We start from the raw sequence: 15,956 nt of genomic DNA, 5'->3' as shown, positions 1-15,956 counted from the left end.
TAAGGCCTTCCATAAATGCTTTGATGGCAGGTATTCTGAATAATGACAAGTGTTGTCTATTTTGTAAGTAAGCTGCTATGGCAGCGAGGTATAACCTAATAGATGTGTATGCTAGATTACACCTTTGAAGATGTAGTAGGTAACAGATGATGTGTTGAATAGACACATCTAAAGGATTTATGCTTTTATTACAGTATATTTCAAATCTTTTCCACTTGGCTGCATAGCCGGCTCTAGTGGTAGGGCGTCTAGCCTCTTTGATAACATTCATGCAGTCAGGGGATAGGTTAAGGTAACCAAATTCTAAGACTTCAGGAGCCAGATCGCTCGGTTAAGCTGTGCTGGGTCCGGGTGTCTGATCTCTCCACGGTTCTGTGTTAAGAGGCATGGGGAGAGTTGTAGTTTGTGGTGTGGGACTACTGATAGTTACAGCAGTGTTGTGTACCATGGTTATCTGGCCCACGTTGGAGCAACTAGGATGAGTGTCAGTGAGTGTTGCTGCAGTTTGCGCACCACCAATGGAATAAGTGGGAGAGGTGGAAAAGTGTAGGCAAATTTGCCTGACCAATTTATCCATATCGCATTGCCTTTGGACAATGGGTGAGGATATCTGGCGGCGAAGCTTGGGCATTTTGTGTTGAAATGTGTGGTGACGAGATCTATCTCTGGCTGCCCCCACATTTCGAAATACGGTTGAAGAACTTGTGGAAGAAGTTCCCACTCGTGAATCTGTTGTGTCTGACGACTTAACAGATCCGCTATGCTGTTTTGGACTCGTGGAACGTGTTGAGCTAGGAGAAAAATGTTTTGAGGAACAGCCCACCTCCATATACTCTGCGCTAATTGAGAGGGCTGTAGGGAGTGTGTCCCGCCTTGTTTTTGTATATAGTACATTGCTGGCATTGTCGGTGCGGACTAGGACAGCTTTGCCTGATATTTGTTTCTGGAATTATTTTAATGCAAGAAATATTGCGAGTAACTCCAGGTGATTGATGTGGATTAGTTTTTGCTGAGGTGTCCATTTGCCTTGCATGGTATGGTATGATGTAATAAAGGAGCTCCCCAGCCGGTGAGCGATGCGTCTGCTGTTAGTACAATCTGTGGAACCGGCTCTATAACCGGTCGCCCTTTGGAAAGGTTTTGTGTGTTCCACCACTGCAGAGAGCGATGCGTGCGACTGTCTACCAACACCAGATCTGTCAGCTGACCGTGAGCCTGGTTCCACTGACGTGCTAAGCATTCATGTAAAGGACGCATGTGAAGTCTGGCATGAGTTACTATGAATATTTAAGAGGCCATCATCCCTATGAGCTGCATGAACACTCGAGCTGGAAGCTAGTGTTGTGGTTGGAATTTTGTAATGAGACTTGTATGATTGCTATCCTGGGTGGACTGGGATATGTAAGGCCTTTTGAGGTGTTTATCGTGGCACCGAGATACTATTGGATGTGGGCGGTTGTAGGTGAGACTGTGAGGTTTATGGTGAATCCTAAGTTGTGAAGTAGTTGGATTGTGGCGTGTGTGTGATTTACACACTGGCTGTATGACTTGGCTTTTATGAGCCAGTCATCTAAGTACGGGAAAACGTTAATTTGTTGTCTTTTTAGGTGAGCTGCAACTACTGCCAGACATTTTATGAAGACTCTGGGGGCTGTGGTGACTCCGAATGGGAGAACCTTGAATTGGTAATGCTGCCCGTCCACTACAAATCTGAGATATTTCTTGTGAGCGGTGTGAATGGGAATATGAAAGTAGGCGTCCTTGAGGTCTAGGTGGCAAAGAAATCGCCTTGGGAGAGCAGAGGAAGGACCTGTTGAAGTGTGATCATGTGAAAATGGTCTGATTGTATGTAAAGGTTTACGGGTCTGAGGTCCAGGATGGGTCTCAGGGTTCCGTCCTTCTTTGGAATGAGGAAGTACAGGGAGTAAACTCCCGTGTTTTGCTGATGCAGGTGAACTGGTTCTATTGCATGTTTTTGTAGGAGGGAAAGCACTTCTTGCTTTAGCAGTGATGAATGTTCTGTTGACATTGGGCGCTGTCTGGGTGGTATGTTTGGGGGAGTTCTAGACAGTAACCGGTTTGAATGATTTGTCTCACCCACCAGTGATGTTGCTCCAGGCAGGTAGGAATTGTAGCAGTCTTTCCCCGACCGGAGTGGAATGGTCCGGGGGGAGTGCAGGGTGGAGGCGGAGCGTGTATTGTTTGTTTTGCCTCTGCCTTTATTATTGCCTCTGTATCCTCCTCTATGATAACCCCTGGTAAAGGTTGGTTGGGTGGGACTTTTGTATGACGTGGAGGGGTCGTCAGAGGAGTATCCTCTGGAGGTGCCCCTATAAGAGGAGCGACGAAATGAACGTCTGGGAGCTTGCGACTGCAAGGCCCCCATTCATTTAGCGGTCTCTGTGTCTTTTTTCATCTTTTCTAGAGATAAATCCACGGCAGCGCCAAATAGATGTTCTTCATCAAAAGGTTGGTTAGGTGTGGTACTTTGAACTTCTGGTTTAAACCCTGAAAAGCGTAGCCATGCATGTCTACGTAAGAGGACACTTGTATTGATGCCTCGGGAGGCGGTGTCTGCCACATGTAGAGTGCAACGAATGGAGGTGTTTGTTATAAGTTTACCCTCCTGTATGAGGTCGTCAGCTTTTGCCTTGTATTTGTCTGGGAGGTGTTTTAATAGGGTTTCCAACTCATCGTAGTGTGCCCTATTGTATCTAGCCAGCAAAGCTTGTGTGTTGGCGATACGTCATATGTTGGCTGCCTGTGACGCTGTTCGTTTACCCGAAGCGTCCAGGAGTTTTGACTCCTTGTCAGGAGGCGGAGCATCACCTGATGTTTGTGAGTTGGCCCGCTTTCTGGCGTTGGACACCCCTAATGGTATTTGTCCCTTGATGTAAACAGGGTCTGCTGGGGCAGATTTGTATTTCTTCTCTATCCTGGGGTTAATAACCCTAGCCCTAACAGGATCTTTGAACACCTCAGGTGCATGTTTAATTACCCCTTTTAACATAGGGGGAACATTAGTGGACCTTTGAGATGTATCAAATGAGTCCATTAGAAAGTCCTCCTCCACAGGGTCTGTATGTAGAGCTACCCCGTGGTATTGTGCAGCTCTGTGAACAAGCTGGGTAAACCCCATAGTGTCCTCTGGGGGAGAAGGCCTAGAGGGATAAATGTCATCTTGTGGTACATCAGGGACATCTGGTGTGCCATAATTGTCCCATGGGTCGCCTGGGGTGTAAGGTTGACTAGGATCTCCTAATGGTTCATCGTCTGCACCCTCCTCCCCGCCCCCAGAAGTGTCATCATCGTCCTGAGGTGGAGGAGATGGTGAAGGGAGTGGCGATAGAGTAGGGGAGTGGTGTGGAGGGGGAGGTGGAGAAGGTATTCTGAGAGGCGATGTTGCAATGTCTCTCTTCTTTGGTGGAGATGGATCTGGTACAGGCATGTCCATTGTTCTCTTCTTGGAGCTAAGAATTAGTTAACCTGTTTTTGTGTCTTTAAGGACAGTTTTTTGCGTTGGATCCGGTCAAAAAATCTCCACTTGTTGAGGTTGGTCTTTTGGTGCCGATTGTTTCGGTTCCGAAGGTTTGCGTGGTGCCGAATCTGGAGCCGATTTATGTTGTTTAGGCTTGGAATCGTGAGATTTCTTAATTCATGAAGGAGCCTGTGGAACCGGTTCTTTTTTCGGTTCCGAGTGTTTTTTCAGTTCTGTAGGTTGAGAAACTGTATTCTTTGGAAGTGGTCTTTTACTCGGTTCCGATTACTTTTTCGGACTCAAGTGGTCGCTACCAGTAGGTTTCGGTGCCGAGTGCGTCGATGTGGAGCCAGTGGTCGGCACGGAAGGGGACAACAGTTTCTTTTTGGGTGCCGGGGATTGGGTTTCGGCACCGACGGCAGGCTGATTCGATCCCAAGTGGCCTGAAGGCTTATGTGTGGACTTCTTTGTCGGGCCCGAAGGCGGAACGTGGGAAGTCTTATCCCGGTGTGCACCTATGCCCGAGGGTGAAGGTGTTACCGAAGCCTTTTTCGGGGGTGGGTAAGGATCAACATCACTACTTACGACCCGCTGCCCTAGGCTGATATCTTCGATGTCAGAGTCGTTAGCTTCGGAAGCGCTGACGAGGCCTTCTTTGACCCGCTCATGCTCTGGTACATCGAAGCCCTTCTGGAAGATGTCGTCTGGAATGGACGTCGACGATCGAGCCATGCTTCTTCGAGCTCGGCGATCCCGGATCGTTTTCTTGGAGCAGAAAGAGGCACAAGCTGGGCAGTCTCTGGCCTCGTGCTCCGGTGAAAGGCAGAGGTTACACACCTCATGCAGATGTATGTGTGTAAATTTGGATCAACATTGAGGACACTTCTTAAAAGGAGTCCTTTCCATGAGCCAGATGTAATGGCGTGGTTGGGCCCGAAGGCCTTCTTCGACGACCGGAATCGAAGACTTCGATGTAGAGATGCGCGTCCAGTAGGGAACGCGATCGGAACAATACCGGAGAAAAGGGGGAAGGATTGCACGTCGAAAGTTGGATCGATAACGGCACCGAACTGGAGCACGATAAAGACATCCGAGCCCGATGGCGGAAAAATACAATCTGACGATGGAGTCGATGCCCATGAGCACTATTGTCCAAAGGAGGAAGGAGCCACCTATCCCGTGATTTCCAAAGACTTTCCAGGACAACAACAAAGTGCAAACAACCGGGCCCAACACCAGATGGCAATCTATGCATAAGTGTGTGATCTACAGCTCATGTGCCTCAAACCTGTTTTTCAAGCATATTTTGATAACCAAAGATTTTTAACTATTGTATTGTGGATTTTTATCATTAGGTCTCGCCTGACCCAACGCATGCGCTGGTCTGGCGAGACTTATTGAGAGGGCTCCAAAAAGTGCTACCAGGCCAGCCTAGAGCTACAGTGCATGTGCCTGTGCGCACGTGCCGCACTTTACCGCGATTATTTTCACTTTCATGGCCGCACGGCCGCTTTGCATAGCCAATAGGTCTTGCTTTTGGGACCTTATAAGTATTTAGTTATGTAACTGTTGCATGGCTAAACACTTATAAGGTCCCAAAGGCAAGCTCTATTGGCTATGCCAATGCTTGTTTTTGGTCTTGTCGTAAGAATATAAAAATATTGGATATTTTTCTAAACTGATGTGGTGTCCTTTTGTAGTGCTTATACTGTATTACTGTTGGTTATGTGCAAATGCTTTACACACTGCCTCTAAGATAAGCCTGACTGCTCGTGCCAAGATACCAAGGGGGTGAGCAGGGGTTATGTTAGGAGTGTAACTCCCTTAACCTGACTAGAGTGGTGGTTTCTGCCAGACTTTGGCACATACTCTAGCGGAACAAAAATCCCATTTCTAACAAGTGGTAACAACCAGAGGTGGATTTGAAGAAAAGAGGCAAAGATGATTTCTGCTCCATATAAGAAAGTGATTTTATGAGATTAGTAAGAATGTAGTCAGTATGGGTTTGCAGATTTTCAAAAAAAGTCTTAATGGCTGGAAGCTTGGTTATAAGTTAGTTTTAGAAATACATAAATCAAAGAAATGACCAGACAAGAACAACTGCATGTGTTTAGCATAATATCGTATAAAGCTCCAGAATGCAATTACTCGTTTTAACATACATTAGCAACTATAGTTTATAATTTGTCTTGGGCCTATGAGGATCCAAGATGACTTGAAAAAAGGACAATGCTTGAAAATGCTATGAGATAATGGGACTCTAAATGAGATAAAATGTACAGTGTTTAGAATGGAGTTGAAATGAGCAGTAAGCATACCAACTGAACAGCCAAGTACACTTTATAAACCCCCAAAAATAACTGAATGGATCTGCAACATATCTTAAGGACAAACAGCTACTCACCGCCATACAGAAGTAGCCACAGCCAGGGCAACACTGGTGCTTCACCATTCGCCCTCGATGAGTCTCGCACAATACTAACTGATGTACCTTGTTAGATGGGCGCATTAGCTCATACTTTATCACACTGTTTGTGCACTTACTCAGCTAAAAGAGGGAGACAAAGAATCTGAGTCAAGTAAATTACAGTTTTTGTTTTCAATAACAACCTGGCAAAACTCACTGTTTCATGGTGTCATGAGTTGCATTCAATAGCATTGGGTGTATCCCTGAATTAAGATTATCTGGCATTCAATTCTAATACTTCTACGTCCGGATCTGAATTGTATTCATAACATTGACTACCTCTTTACAATATTACAAAGTAAAATAAGATATACCAAAAAGACTTTTCTTTTTATCATGCCCATATAACAACCAACATGAACTGAATTAACCTTTTTTCTCTTCAAAATAAACAAAGATAGAAAGTGGCCATCCAATACAAGACAAGGAAGGGCTTAACCAACCATTTCTAAAGCAATTGGAAAGAGAAAGGGAAAAGGAAGTAGAGTCAGATGGGTAGCTGCTTTCAAATATTGAAATGGGGCACTGCCGTTTTAAGGGAGTCAGTAACTTCACACTTGCATAATGGACATTTCGGCAGTTGAACATTTGTTAATTGTGTACAAGGATCCTACTCCATCCCTAAATATTTCATCAGAACACGGAGTTCACTAGAGACAACAAAGAATAGGGAATGGTATTAACATTTCCCATCATGGAATATTCACTGATATCATAAAGCGTTGTTGAATATATTTATATTTTACACAGTGGCAGCTGCCACTTTTTAGTTATAGTTAGGACAGATTTTCCATAGCAAGATAATTTTGGCTTTGCTAATAACTTTAATGCTGTTTGACGAATCTTGGCAAAACTTTTTTTGAAAAATGTAATCAACACAGCTTTGTCCTTGAAGGCATAAGGGTGATCTGTCAAGTGGAGGCATAGAAAAAGGGTTTGTCTCAAAATGTAATTTATTCCATGTAATTTCCATAGGCAATAAGCCCTTCTTCCCATGCCAACTGCTAGCCCAGAGCCGATTGAGAACTGTCCTGCAGACTCCATCCCCCAGAAAAGAGTAAACAGTAGGCAGCAGAGGTCTGCCCACTCCCGCCTGCCCTATCTGGGGCGGATATATGACAATACAACGCATGCCTTTTACCACGCATGGTAAGTATTAAAGGGTAAGGGAAACCAATATATATATTTTTTTTCTTTGGGGGGGCGGGCAAACCTTCCAATACACCCCCTTTTACTCTCACTTTGCTCCTAACCTTCCTTTTGCCACTACCCACCCCTAAACCCTAAATTTTACCCATACTACCCTTCACCACTACCGAGCTGTGGGTGTCATCAGTGAGACCAGGCCACCCAAAAAATAAATTGAAAAATGCAACGTGAAGTCAGCAAAAATAATAATGAACGAGGGGCAGGAGATGCTCATTTTAGTGTTCTCTTCTCATGGCAAGGAGCATCCCATAATGTCCTTCTTGGGCAAATTCGCATATTTTTTCTTTTGCTATGTGGTGAACCCAATTTGGGCAGGGTATCACCAACATGTCTTAGGAGTGGAGAGGGGAGGCTGTAGGGAGTGTAACAGCCCCCCAGAATTAATTTAAAGATATTAACCCAATGTTTTCTGGTGTCTGAAGAACGTAACCCAAAGAAAGGTTTTTATTGTTTTCAAGCATTCCTAAAGTTGAGAATTTGGCTCTTCGCCTTAGGAGTGCAGGAACCCATTGCGGTTAGTTTTATGGCTTAATTATTTGTAATAGCATAATAAGGCACAGCATGTGAATCCAGAAAAGGATTTATGTTGCATAAACTGTTAATTTGAATAAAGATGCTTTATTTAAAGGTTTATTGATGCATATCGCTATAATGGTTATTAATAATGAATGTCTTTGAATATAGTTATAGTTTCTACTGGTTTTTAATATTAATTCCTAACCGAACTGACTCCCTTTTAAAGCCAAAATACTTACCTTGTATATTGATGTGCTCACCCCTTTCAAAAGCGAATAGGGCCTGCCTGTTATATATTGATGCAGTGATTTCTTGACAAAACAGGGTGGTTGGCTGCGACCGGGCCATGCGTCAAACCATCGCACAAATGACCGCAGACACATTTGAGATGTCGTCAGTTATGTTATCAATGATGTCACTGAACATGTCATAGTATTATAATATGTGAGGTCATATGAAGTGGATGGAGGGAGTGCAAGTTATAGTTAGCTCAGATAACTAACTGGTGAATTTCAGTGCTTTTTGAGTTTAAAATTGCATATTTTAAGTGACCTATTCATCTAACTATGACATCACTTTAACCTTTGCTTTTTTTCAGTGAACATATTCCTAACTATCTGAACAGCATGTAGAGTTGTAGACTCCTATGCTCCTACCATCCAGTTACAGCCAACTGTTTTTTGCAACTTATTTTTCTTTGAAGAAGTTTCAAAAGACATATAACTGCAACCTTGGTCCACTACGCACCAATACATGGGCTCCACCCCCGAATGTTTTCCACTCAGGGGCAGAAAAATGTAAGTGGAGAGCATTGTGAAGAGTATATGCTGTGCACTGAACAAGGAGTGAAAAAGAGAAAGAAACAACACCCTTTAAGCCATAGTGGTGCTAAACGGTAACACCTTGAACTGGTACTGTTGTCCGCTTACTAAGAAGTGAATATACTGGTGAGGCACTGAATGCATTGGGATATGAAAGTACACATTTTTGGATTCAGTGAAGACCAGTTACCTTGGTGAAACTATGGAAGGGCATCCTGCAGGTGGACTATTCGAAAGTGTTCAGAGAGAATCAATCTGCTCAATAGCCAGAAGTCTAGACTGGCACAAGGGAGCCATCTTTTTAGTGGAATAAAAAGCAGAGGGAGAACACCCCCTTCCTACGTTGGTTCCCAAGAATTAGTTTAGGAGGTAGAGGTAATCTGCTGGAAAAACAGCAATGAGTGGGAGCTCTGAGTGGACTCTTTTGGGGGAGGAGCGTTATCTCCCTTTGCCTAAGCAGATGTCCTCTTTCGTTCATTGTGCTCAATTAATGAGTCAGGGTGACCTGGCCTTGGGTATATAAAGTGTTGTAAGGGGCAGATTTAAACTACTTGTAACCTTGGAAAGGACCATTTTTGCCTTTATGGCCTCGCTAAAGTTATTCATGGCTGACTAATGCATTACCTCTAGCATGGTGAGGTAGTGGACTGTCCACTATTTTAGAGAGGATCTCGACTGGGAAATTACCCTTGTCTTGTACTGTGTGAATTTTAACTTGATGGTATTGGGTGGCCTGTTGAATCCTCACATAACAGATGGTTGTATCTTTGGGTAGGTGAGACTCTAGCAGGGTTAATATTTAGGTTGGTATCCTTAGTGAGTGTCAAAAAGAAAGACTATATAATGCTCCCTCCAGGGGTCCTGTGGTGACAAGGAACCTCCAGGGTCTGAATCTGTGTGCAGTGGGTCCAGGGTAGATAATGTGGTGGCGGTGAAGTTACAGGTAAAGTTGGAAAGGGTGGGGAGCTAGTGGCAGAGTCCTTAACACTGTACGGAATTAGTGGCCTCACAAGCTTGAGGTCTCATTCAACCTGAAAGGAATGCCAGTGTTTCTTCGAGATCCAGATAAGTCTCAGAGCCAGGGGGTTGGTAAGGATTTTCACCATAAACAGTTTTGTCTGCTTGGCAAAGATGACCTCAGAGACCAATTTCAGCATCGAGGAGGGCTTAGGCAGCAGTTTGGATCCTGGTGCAGCTTTCAGAAACAATTTCAGTTTAAGTCTGACTTTTCAGAGGTTTGGGGAGGAACCGAAGAGCAACACAGTTTGGCACCAATTGATGGAGCATTCATGGATGTCAACCCAGTCACTTGAATTTCGACTCTGCCTCAGTCGAAAGGTGTTAAACAGGCACGGAAAGTCAAACTGGTCTCAGGCCTGGGTGAGGGCTGGAGCCTATTTCGCACCTCTTCTAACTCCTCTTCTTTTGTCTTGCAAGCTTCGATAAAGATGACTTCTGGACTGGGGTTACTGGAATGCTGGAGGGCCCACACTTATCTTTCCCAGGCCTGAAGATGCCAGGCCTTGTAGAGGAGGTTTGCAAGAGACACAAATAAACACTGTGCTGCTCGATGCAGGGGTATTTGATGTTACAACTTGGGCCGAAATGGAAGTTTATACGTTCCATACCCTAGATGAAATTCTTCAAATGACAACTGAAAAGGCTCGAAATTAATCAACAGCTGGAGCTAGAAGGCATGGTGCATCAAAGGGTTACAGACGGTAACCGTTGGGTTCAAAGTTGTGGCATTACAAGGAGATTCTGAGAAAATTAAATAATGGCGGAAGAAAACAATCTTCCGTAGAGCTAGTGTTCTGGTGCACTGTGGAACAAGGGCGGAGTCGTAAAAAAGCTTTAAACTCAAACATCTTCAAAGAAAAACAAGTTTAATACATTAGATAGAAAGTGTAGGCAGAACACACACATACACACACACACACACACACACATATAAACATAAACACACACACAGGAGAATGCACTGGCCGCTATTGGGGATGACAGTCCCCATATCCATTGTGCCAGAAAGCGCCAACAAGCTTCCTGCTGGTCCGCTGACGCGCCCTCAAGCGTTTTCTGACTCCAGCAGCACGGGACATAGGAAGCTGCACCGACCACCATCAGGGACTTGTGAGAAAGTGCCATCTTTCTTGCATGGTATGCCCCCACTTTTTGCAGAATTGCTGAATGTACTTTGACTGAGTGTGCTCAGGACTCCTGCCAATCAGGTGCCCAGGGCCTATGTTCCTTCCCTAAAACCTAAAATCCCAAATTGGCAAACCCTGGCCACATGTCAGCCCCTGGTAAATGGTACCCTAGGTACCCAGGGCCTTGTGACCAGGGAAGGCCTCTAAGGGCTGCAGCGCTTATTGTGCCACCCTTAGAGGCCCTGTACACCAACACAACCACACTGCCCTCGCAGGCTGAGTGTCTGGGTACAAGGTAAAACAAAAGAGTCGACATGGCACACATCCCTGTGTGCCATGCCCACCACCTACACTGCCCTGGCATACATCAGCCACCCCTCTAGCTGGCTGCCCTATGCCGGTGGTGTGGGCACAGGCGCAAGAGCCCTGTGCCCCTACAATACCCAGGTCCATTCTCGGGCACTGCAAGTGCAGTGCTGCCATTTAAGAGTACATGGTGCTGAGAGCCCATCAAACACTAACTCCACAGCACCATAAAGGCAACACTGAAGACTGAGAAGTTTGGTATCAAACTTCTCAGCACATTTAACCCGCACTGATGCCAGTGTGGGATTTAATGTACAAAGCACTAAAGAGGGCATCTTCGAGATGCCCCCTGAAACCTAACCTACAATCCACGTCTGGTCTGGGAGGCTGCCTAGGCTGCCACACAGCAGACATGTTGCTGGACCCCTGGGTGGAGAGCCCCCGCTCTCCTGGGCCTGCAACAATGCACATCCTGGGCGAGGTGCTAGGTCTCCCCCCGCCCCCCCAGATGGACAGGGAGAAGCTTCAAAGGAATGCCACCTATGTGAGCTTCGCCAGGCCACTTGCTGTACCCAGCAAACTGGCCCCCACCGGTTCTAACCCCTACTCTGGCGGGAAGACTGTCCGGAAACCCCAAGTAAGGACAGGGGATGTGCCAGCCTGCCAACCCCACCCCTCAGGTGGGGGAGGCGAGGTGAAGCACATCTCTGGGCGCTCGCCATCTTGAAGATGGGAGGCCCTGTCCAATCAGGACTAGGCTACTGTCCCCCTCCCACAGGAGAGTGGCAGGATAGGGGGTGTACCTACCCCAGGTCAGGGACCCATTGGTCCCTGCCCTTTACCTACCTGTAATGCCCCTAAATCTAGTATTTAGAGGCACCCTGAACCTTCCTTCTCCAGATTCCAGATCTCGAAAAAGCAAAGAAGAGCAAGAAGAAAGAAGACCTGCCGTGCAGCTGCTAAGAAGAGGAAGACACCAACTGCCTTGGACCCAGCCCTACCGGCCTGTTGACCCTCGAACCTGCTAAATCCCGGCACCTCTTGTGGCCAGCAACCTCACAAACCCCGGAGGACCTGGCTACCTTGTGACTGAGCATCTGGGACTCCCATGAGCTGTGGCTCTGCACATAGCAAGTTTCTGACCCCTGGCATCAGCCCGGAACCGCAAACCCTGCACACTCTGCACCCGCCAAGCCTGGCCTGTGCCGGAGAGGACAAAGACCCCGAGGACGTCCCCCCGGCGACTGTGACCCCGAATCCGGCACCCAAGTACTCACCTCAACGCTCCCGACGCCTGCAGCCTCAGAACCAGGGACCCCCCCGCCACGATCAACAGAGGGCAAGATATCCCAACACCAAAAGGCACCCCTGCATACGGCGCCCTGCGGCCCCCTGTGCCCGACTCCTGGGTACCTACCTATCCTCCAACTACCCAACTTACCTCTCAAAGTGGTGGTGGCACCTGAAGCATCTTCGTCCCCGAGCTTGCAGCCTTTGTTTGTCCTGGAGCTTTCCCATTGAAATCCATTGAGCGCCCAAAGGCTCAAAAGCACCCTGCACCCAGCCGCCCGAGTGGCCCTGGCAGTGTAACTTCTACTCCTACCTACTTCCCCATTTGCCCTGAGCAAGTGACCAGGATCCCAGCTCCCACAGCCGTGTGGCCTGCTAGTCAGCAGCCACCAACCAAGGCCCCCCTGCCTCCCATAGGCTAACATTGGGCCTAACTCACTCTGCACTCGGCTGCCCCTGCACCGTTGAGGTTGTAACAACTGTACCTACCTGACCCTGGGAGACCCCCGAGTCTGTGGCCAGAACCTTATCTCTGCCAGTCGAGTACTTACCCAAAAGCCGATAACTCAATTTTCTCCATAGGGTAACATTGACTGGTTTCTTCTGAAATTTCTTCCAAGTGTGGAGATTGTAAAACTTAAAATATTCACCAAAAATCAGCCGAGCCGAAAAAAGGCTGCAAGCTCGGGGACGAAGATTCTTCAGGTGCCACCACCACTTCGAGAGATAAGTTGGGTAGTTGGAGGATAGGTAGGTACCCAGGAGTTGGGCAAACGGGGCCGCAGGGGTGCCTTTTGTGGTCGGGAAATCTTACCCTCTGTTGATCACGGTTGGGGGGGGTACCTGGTTCTGAGGCTGCAGGCGTCGTCAGGAGCGTAGTGGGAAGTCCTTGGGTGCCGGACTTGGAGTCACAGTCGCCAGGGGGTCGTCCTTGTGGTCTTTGTTCACTCCAGTACAGGCCACGCTTGGCGGGTGCAGAGTGTGCAGGGTTCGAGATTCCGGGCTGATAACAGGGATTAGAAACTGATTTTGAGCAGAGCCTCTGCTCATGGGAGTCCCAGGTGCTTAGAGCTCAAATGTAGCCAGGTCCTCCGGGGTTTGTGAGGTTGCTGGCCACAAGAGGTGTCGGGATGTAGCAGGAGCAGGTTCGAGGGTCGACAGGCCGGTAGGGCTGGGGCAAAAGCAGCTGGTGTCTTCCTCTTCTTAGCAGCTGCATGGCAGGTCTTCTTTCTTCTGAGGAAGGAAGGTTCAGGGTGCCCCTAAATACTAGACTTAGGGGCGTTACAGGTAGGTAAAGGCCAGGGACCAATGGGTCCCTGTCCTGGGGTGGGTACACCCCCTATCCTGCCACTCTCCTGTGGGAGGGGGGGCAGTAGCCTAGTCCTGATTGGGCAGGGCCTCCCATCTTCAAGATGGCGAGCGCCCGGAGATGTGCTTCACCTCGCCTTCCCCACCTGAGGGGTGGGGTTGGCAGGCTGGCACATCCCCTGTCCTTATTTGGGGTTTCCGGCCAGGCTTTCCGCCAGAGTGGGGGCTGCAAGTGGCCTGGGGAAGTTCACAGAGGTGGCATGCTTTTGAAGCTTCCCCCTGTCCATCATGGGGGAGGAGACCTAGCACCTCGCCCAGGATGTGCATTGTTGCAGGCCCAGGAGAGCAGGGGTTCTCCTACCCAGGGGTCCAGCAACATGTCTGCTGTGTGGCAGCCTAGGCAGACTCCCAGACCAAACGTGGATTGTAGGTTAGGTTTCAGGGGGCATTTTTAAGATGCCCTCTGTGGTGCTTGGTACATTAAATCCTACACTGGCATCAGTGCGGGTTTAATGTGCTGAGAAGTTTGATACCAAACTTCTCAGTCTTCAGTGCTGCCATTATGGTGCTGTGGAGTTTGTGTTTGACGAGCTCTCAGCACCATGTACTCTTAAATGGCAGCACTGCACTTACAGTGCCCAGGAATGGACCTGGGTACTGTAGGGGCACACAGCTCATGCTCCTGTGTCCACACCACTGGCATAGGGCACCCAGCTAGAGGGGTGGCTGATGTATGCCAGGGCAGTGTAGGTGGTGGGCATGGCACACAGGGATGTGTGCCATGTCGACTATGTTTTGTCTTGTACCCGGACACCCAGCCTGCAAGGGCAGTGTGTGTGTGTGTGTGTGTGTTAGGGTACAGGGCCTCTAAGGGTGGCAACAATGAGTGCTGCAGCCCTTAGAGGCCTTCCCTGGTCACAAGGCCCTGTGTGGCATGTGGCCAGGGTTTGCCAATTTGGGTTTGAGATTTTTAGGGAAGGAACATAGGCCCTGGGCACCTGATTGGCAGGAGTCCAGGGCACCCTCAGTCAAAGTACATTCAGCAATTCAGCAAAAAGTGGGGGCATACCATGCAAGAAAGATGGCACTTTCTCACAACAGACCACTAACGCAATGATTCCTCCATCACAGGATTCCCCTACCCTTAGCGAGGCAATTAATTTAATTTCTGCTATAAGAGATGAAGTTGCTACTTTGAAGGAAATCCTCTTGGGTGTGGTCAAACCTTTTAGCAATTTGTCAAGGGTCTTAGAACTTCCAGTGCAAGTCGCACAACAGTGTACAGGATTTCACAAATTATGCGAGATCAAAGGGTTTTGAAATGTTCCTCAGTGGCATCTGTCGGATCAGTTAGTTCGTATCCTACATTCAAGCATACTCACAATCATCAGAACAATCCTCATGATAATATAGGCAAGAACACTGTTAGTGGATCTATCATGTGTCCACCTGATGTCCGCATGCAAGTCTGTCCAAACTTCCTACTTTTAAAAAGAATATTAGTAGTGCCACATATGGGGTGCGTAGCCATGACTCTTACCACGTTTGGCTTAGCTCCCACAAGGCGAATGCAGAGGAGCCCTCATCCTAGAGCAGGCCACTGTATTTCTGGTTAAAGTCCTGAAGTTGAAGCATGGGTCTTTTGAAAATTAGAAATTGAAGAGGATGACGGACAAACACAGAGAAACACCCCTGATATAGTGGATGTATTCAAACGCTTGTACAAAAACCTATACAAAGCACACAGAACGCACCCTGTAGACTTTATACCCTTTTTTGAAGACCCGGCCATTGCCTGGCCGGGAGACGGCTAGAGAGAATTCCTCCTTGCACATCACGAAGTTGAGATTATATCCGCTATAATGCAACTACAATCTGGCAAAGCCCCGGGGCCGGACGGCCTCCCAGCCAAATTTTACAAAAAAAAAACATTCCGACACCTGTGCTGCTCCATGTCTTTGAAGAAGCCCGTGAATCGGGTATTCTGCCCCAACAATGTGCGAAGCACTCATTATCTCCTTACAAAAACTAGAGAAACCCCCTACGCAATGCGACTCGTACAGGCCCCTGTCCCTCAAATGTCGAAGCCAAGATTCTAGCCAAACTGAATGCGAATCGCATCAGCCCCTTTACACCTGTATTGGTCCTCCCTGACCAATTGGGGTTTGTGCCAAGCAGAGGCACGTCCCACAATCTGCGTACCTTATTTTCGATCCTTCATGATATTGACCCCGACACGAATGCTGCTGCCATTTTCCTAGACGCCACCAAGGCGTTCGACTCCCTCGAATGGGATTATCTTGCCTTTGTATTACATCGTATGGGCGTTCCCCCCCATTCCTGGCCTGGATAACCCTGCTATACACTGGCCTGTGGGCCACAGGGATGGTCAATGGCACGCAATCATCCCCTTC

At 47.6% G+C, this 15,956-nt stretch overlaps 1 protein-coding gene across 10 annotated transcripts in view; it reads right to left on the bottom strand.

The window, feature by feature from the left end:
- EHMT1 (euchromatic histone lysine methyltransferase 1) overlaps positions 1 to 15,956 on the bottom strand; it is a 1,124,912-nt gene that overhangs the window by 597,263 nt on the left and 511,693 nt on the right. For all 10 annotated transcript variants that reach the window (XM_085611576.1, XM_085611658.1, XM_085611650.1 and 7 more), the window contains one exon: positions 5,883 to 6,026. In XM_085611576.1, the coding sequence (XP_085467702.1) occupies positions 5,883 to 6,026 (144 nt within the window). The remainder of the gene's footprint in view (positions 1 to 5,882; positions 6,027 to 15,956) is intronic.

Source organism: Triturus cristatus, chromosome 1_2 (genome assembly GCF_964204655.1).
Source record: "Triturus cristatus chromosome 1_2, aTriCri1.1, whole genome shotgun sequence".
In the NCBI taxonomy this organism is placed as follows: domain Eukaryota; kingdom Metazoa; phylum Chordata; class Amphibia; order Caudata; family Salamandridae; genus Triturus; species Triturus cristatus.
The sequence above is the reverse complement of the archived record's forward strand: the minus strand, read 5'-3'. Positions and strand labels throughout refer to the sequence as shown.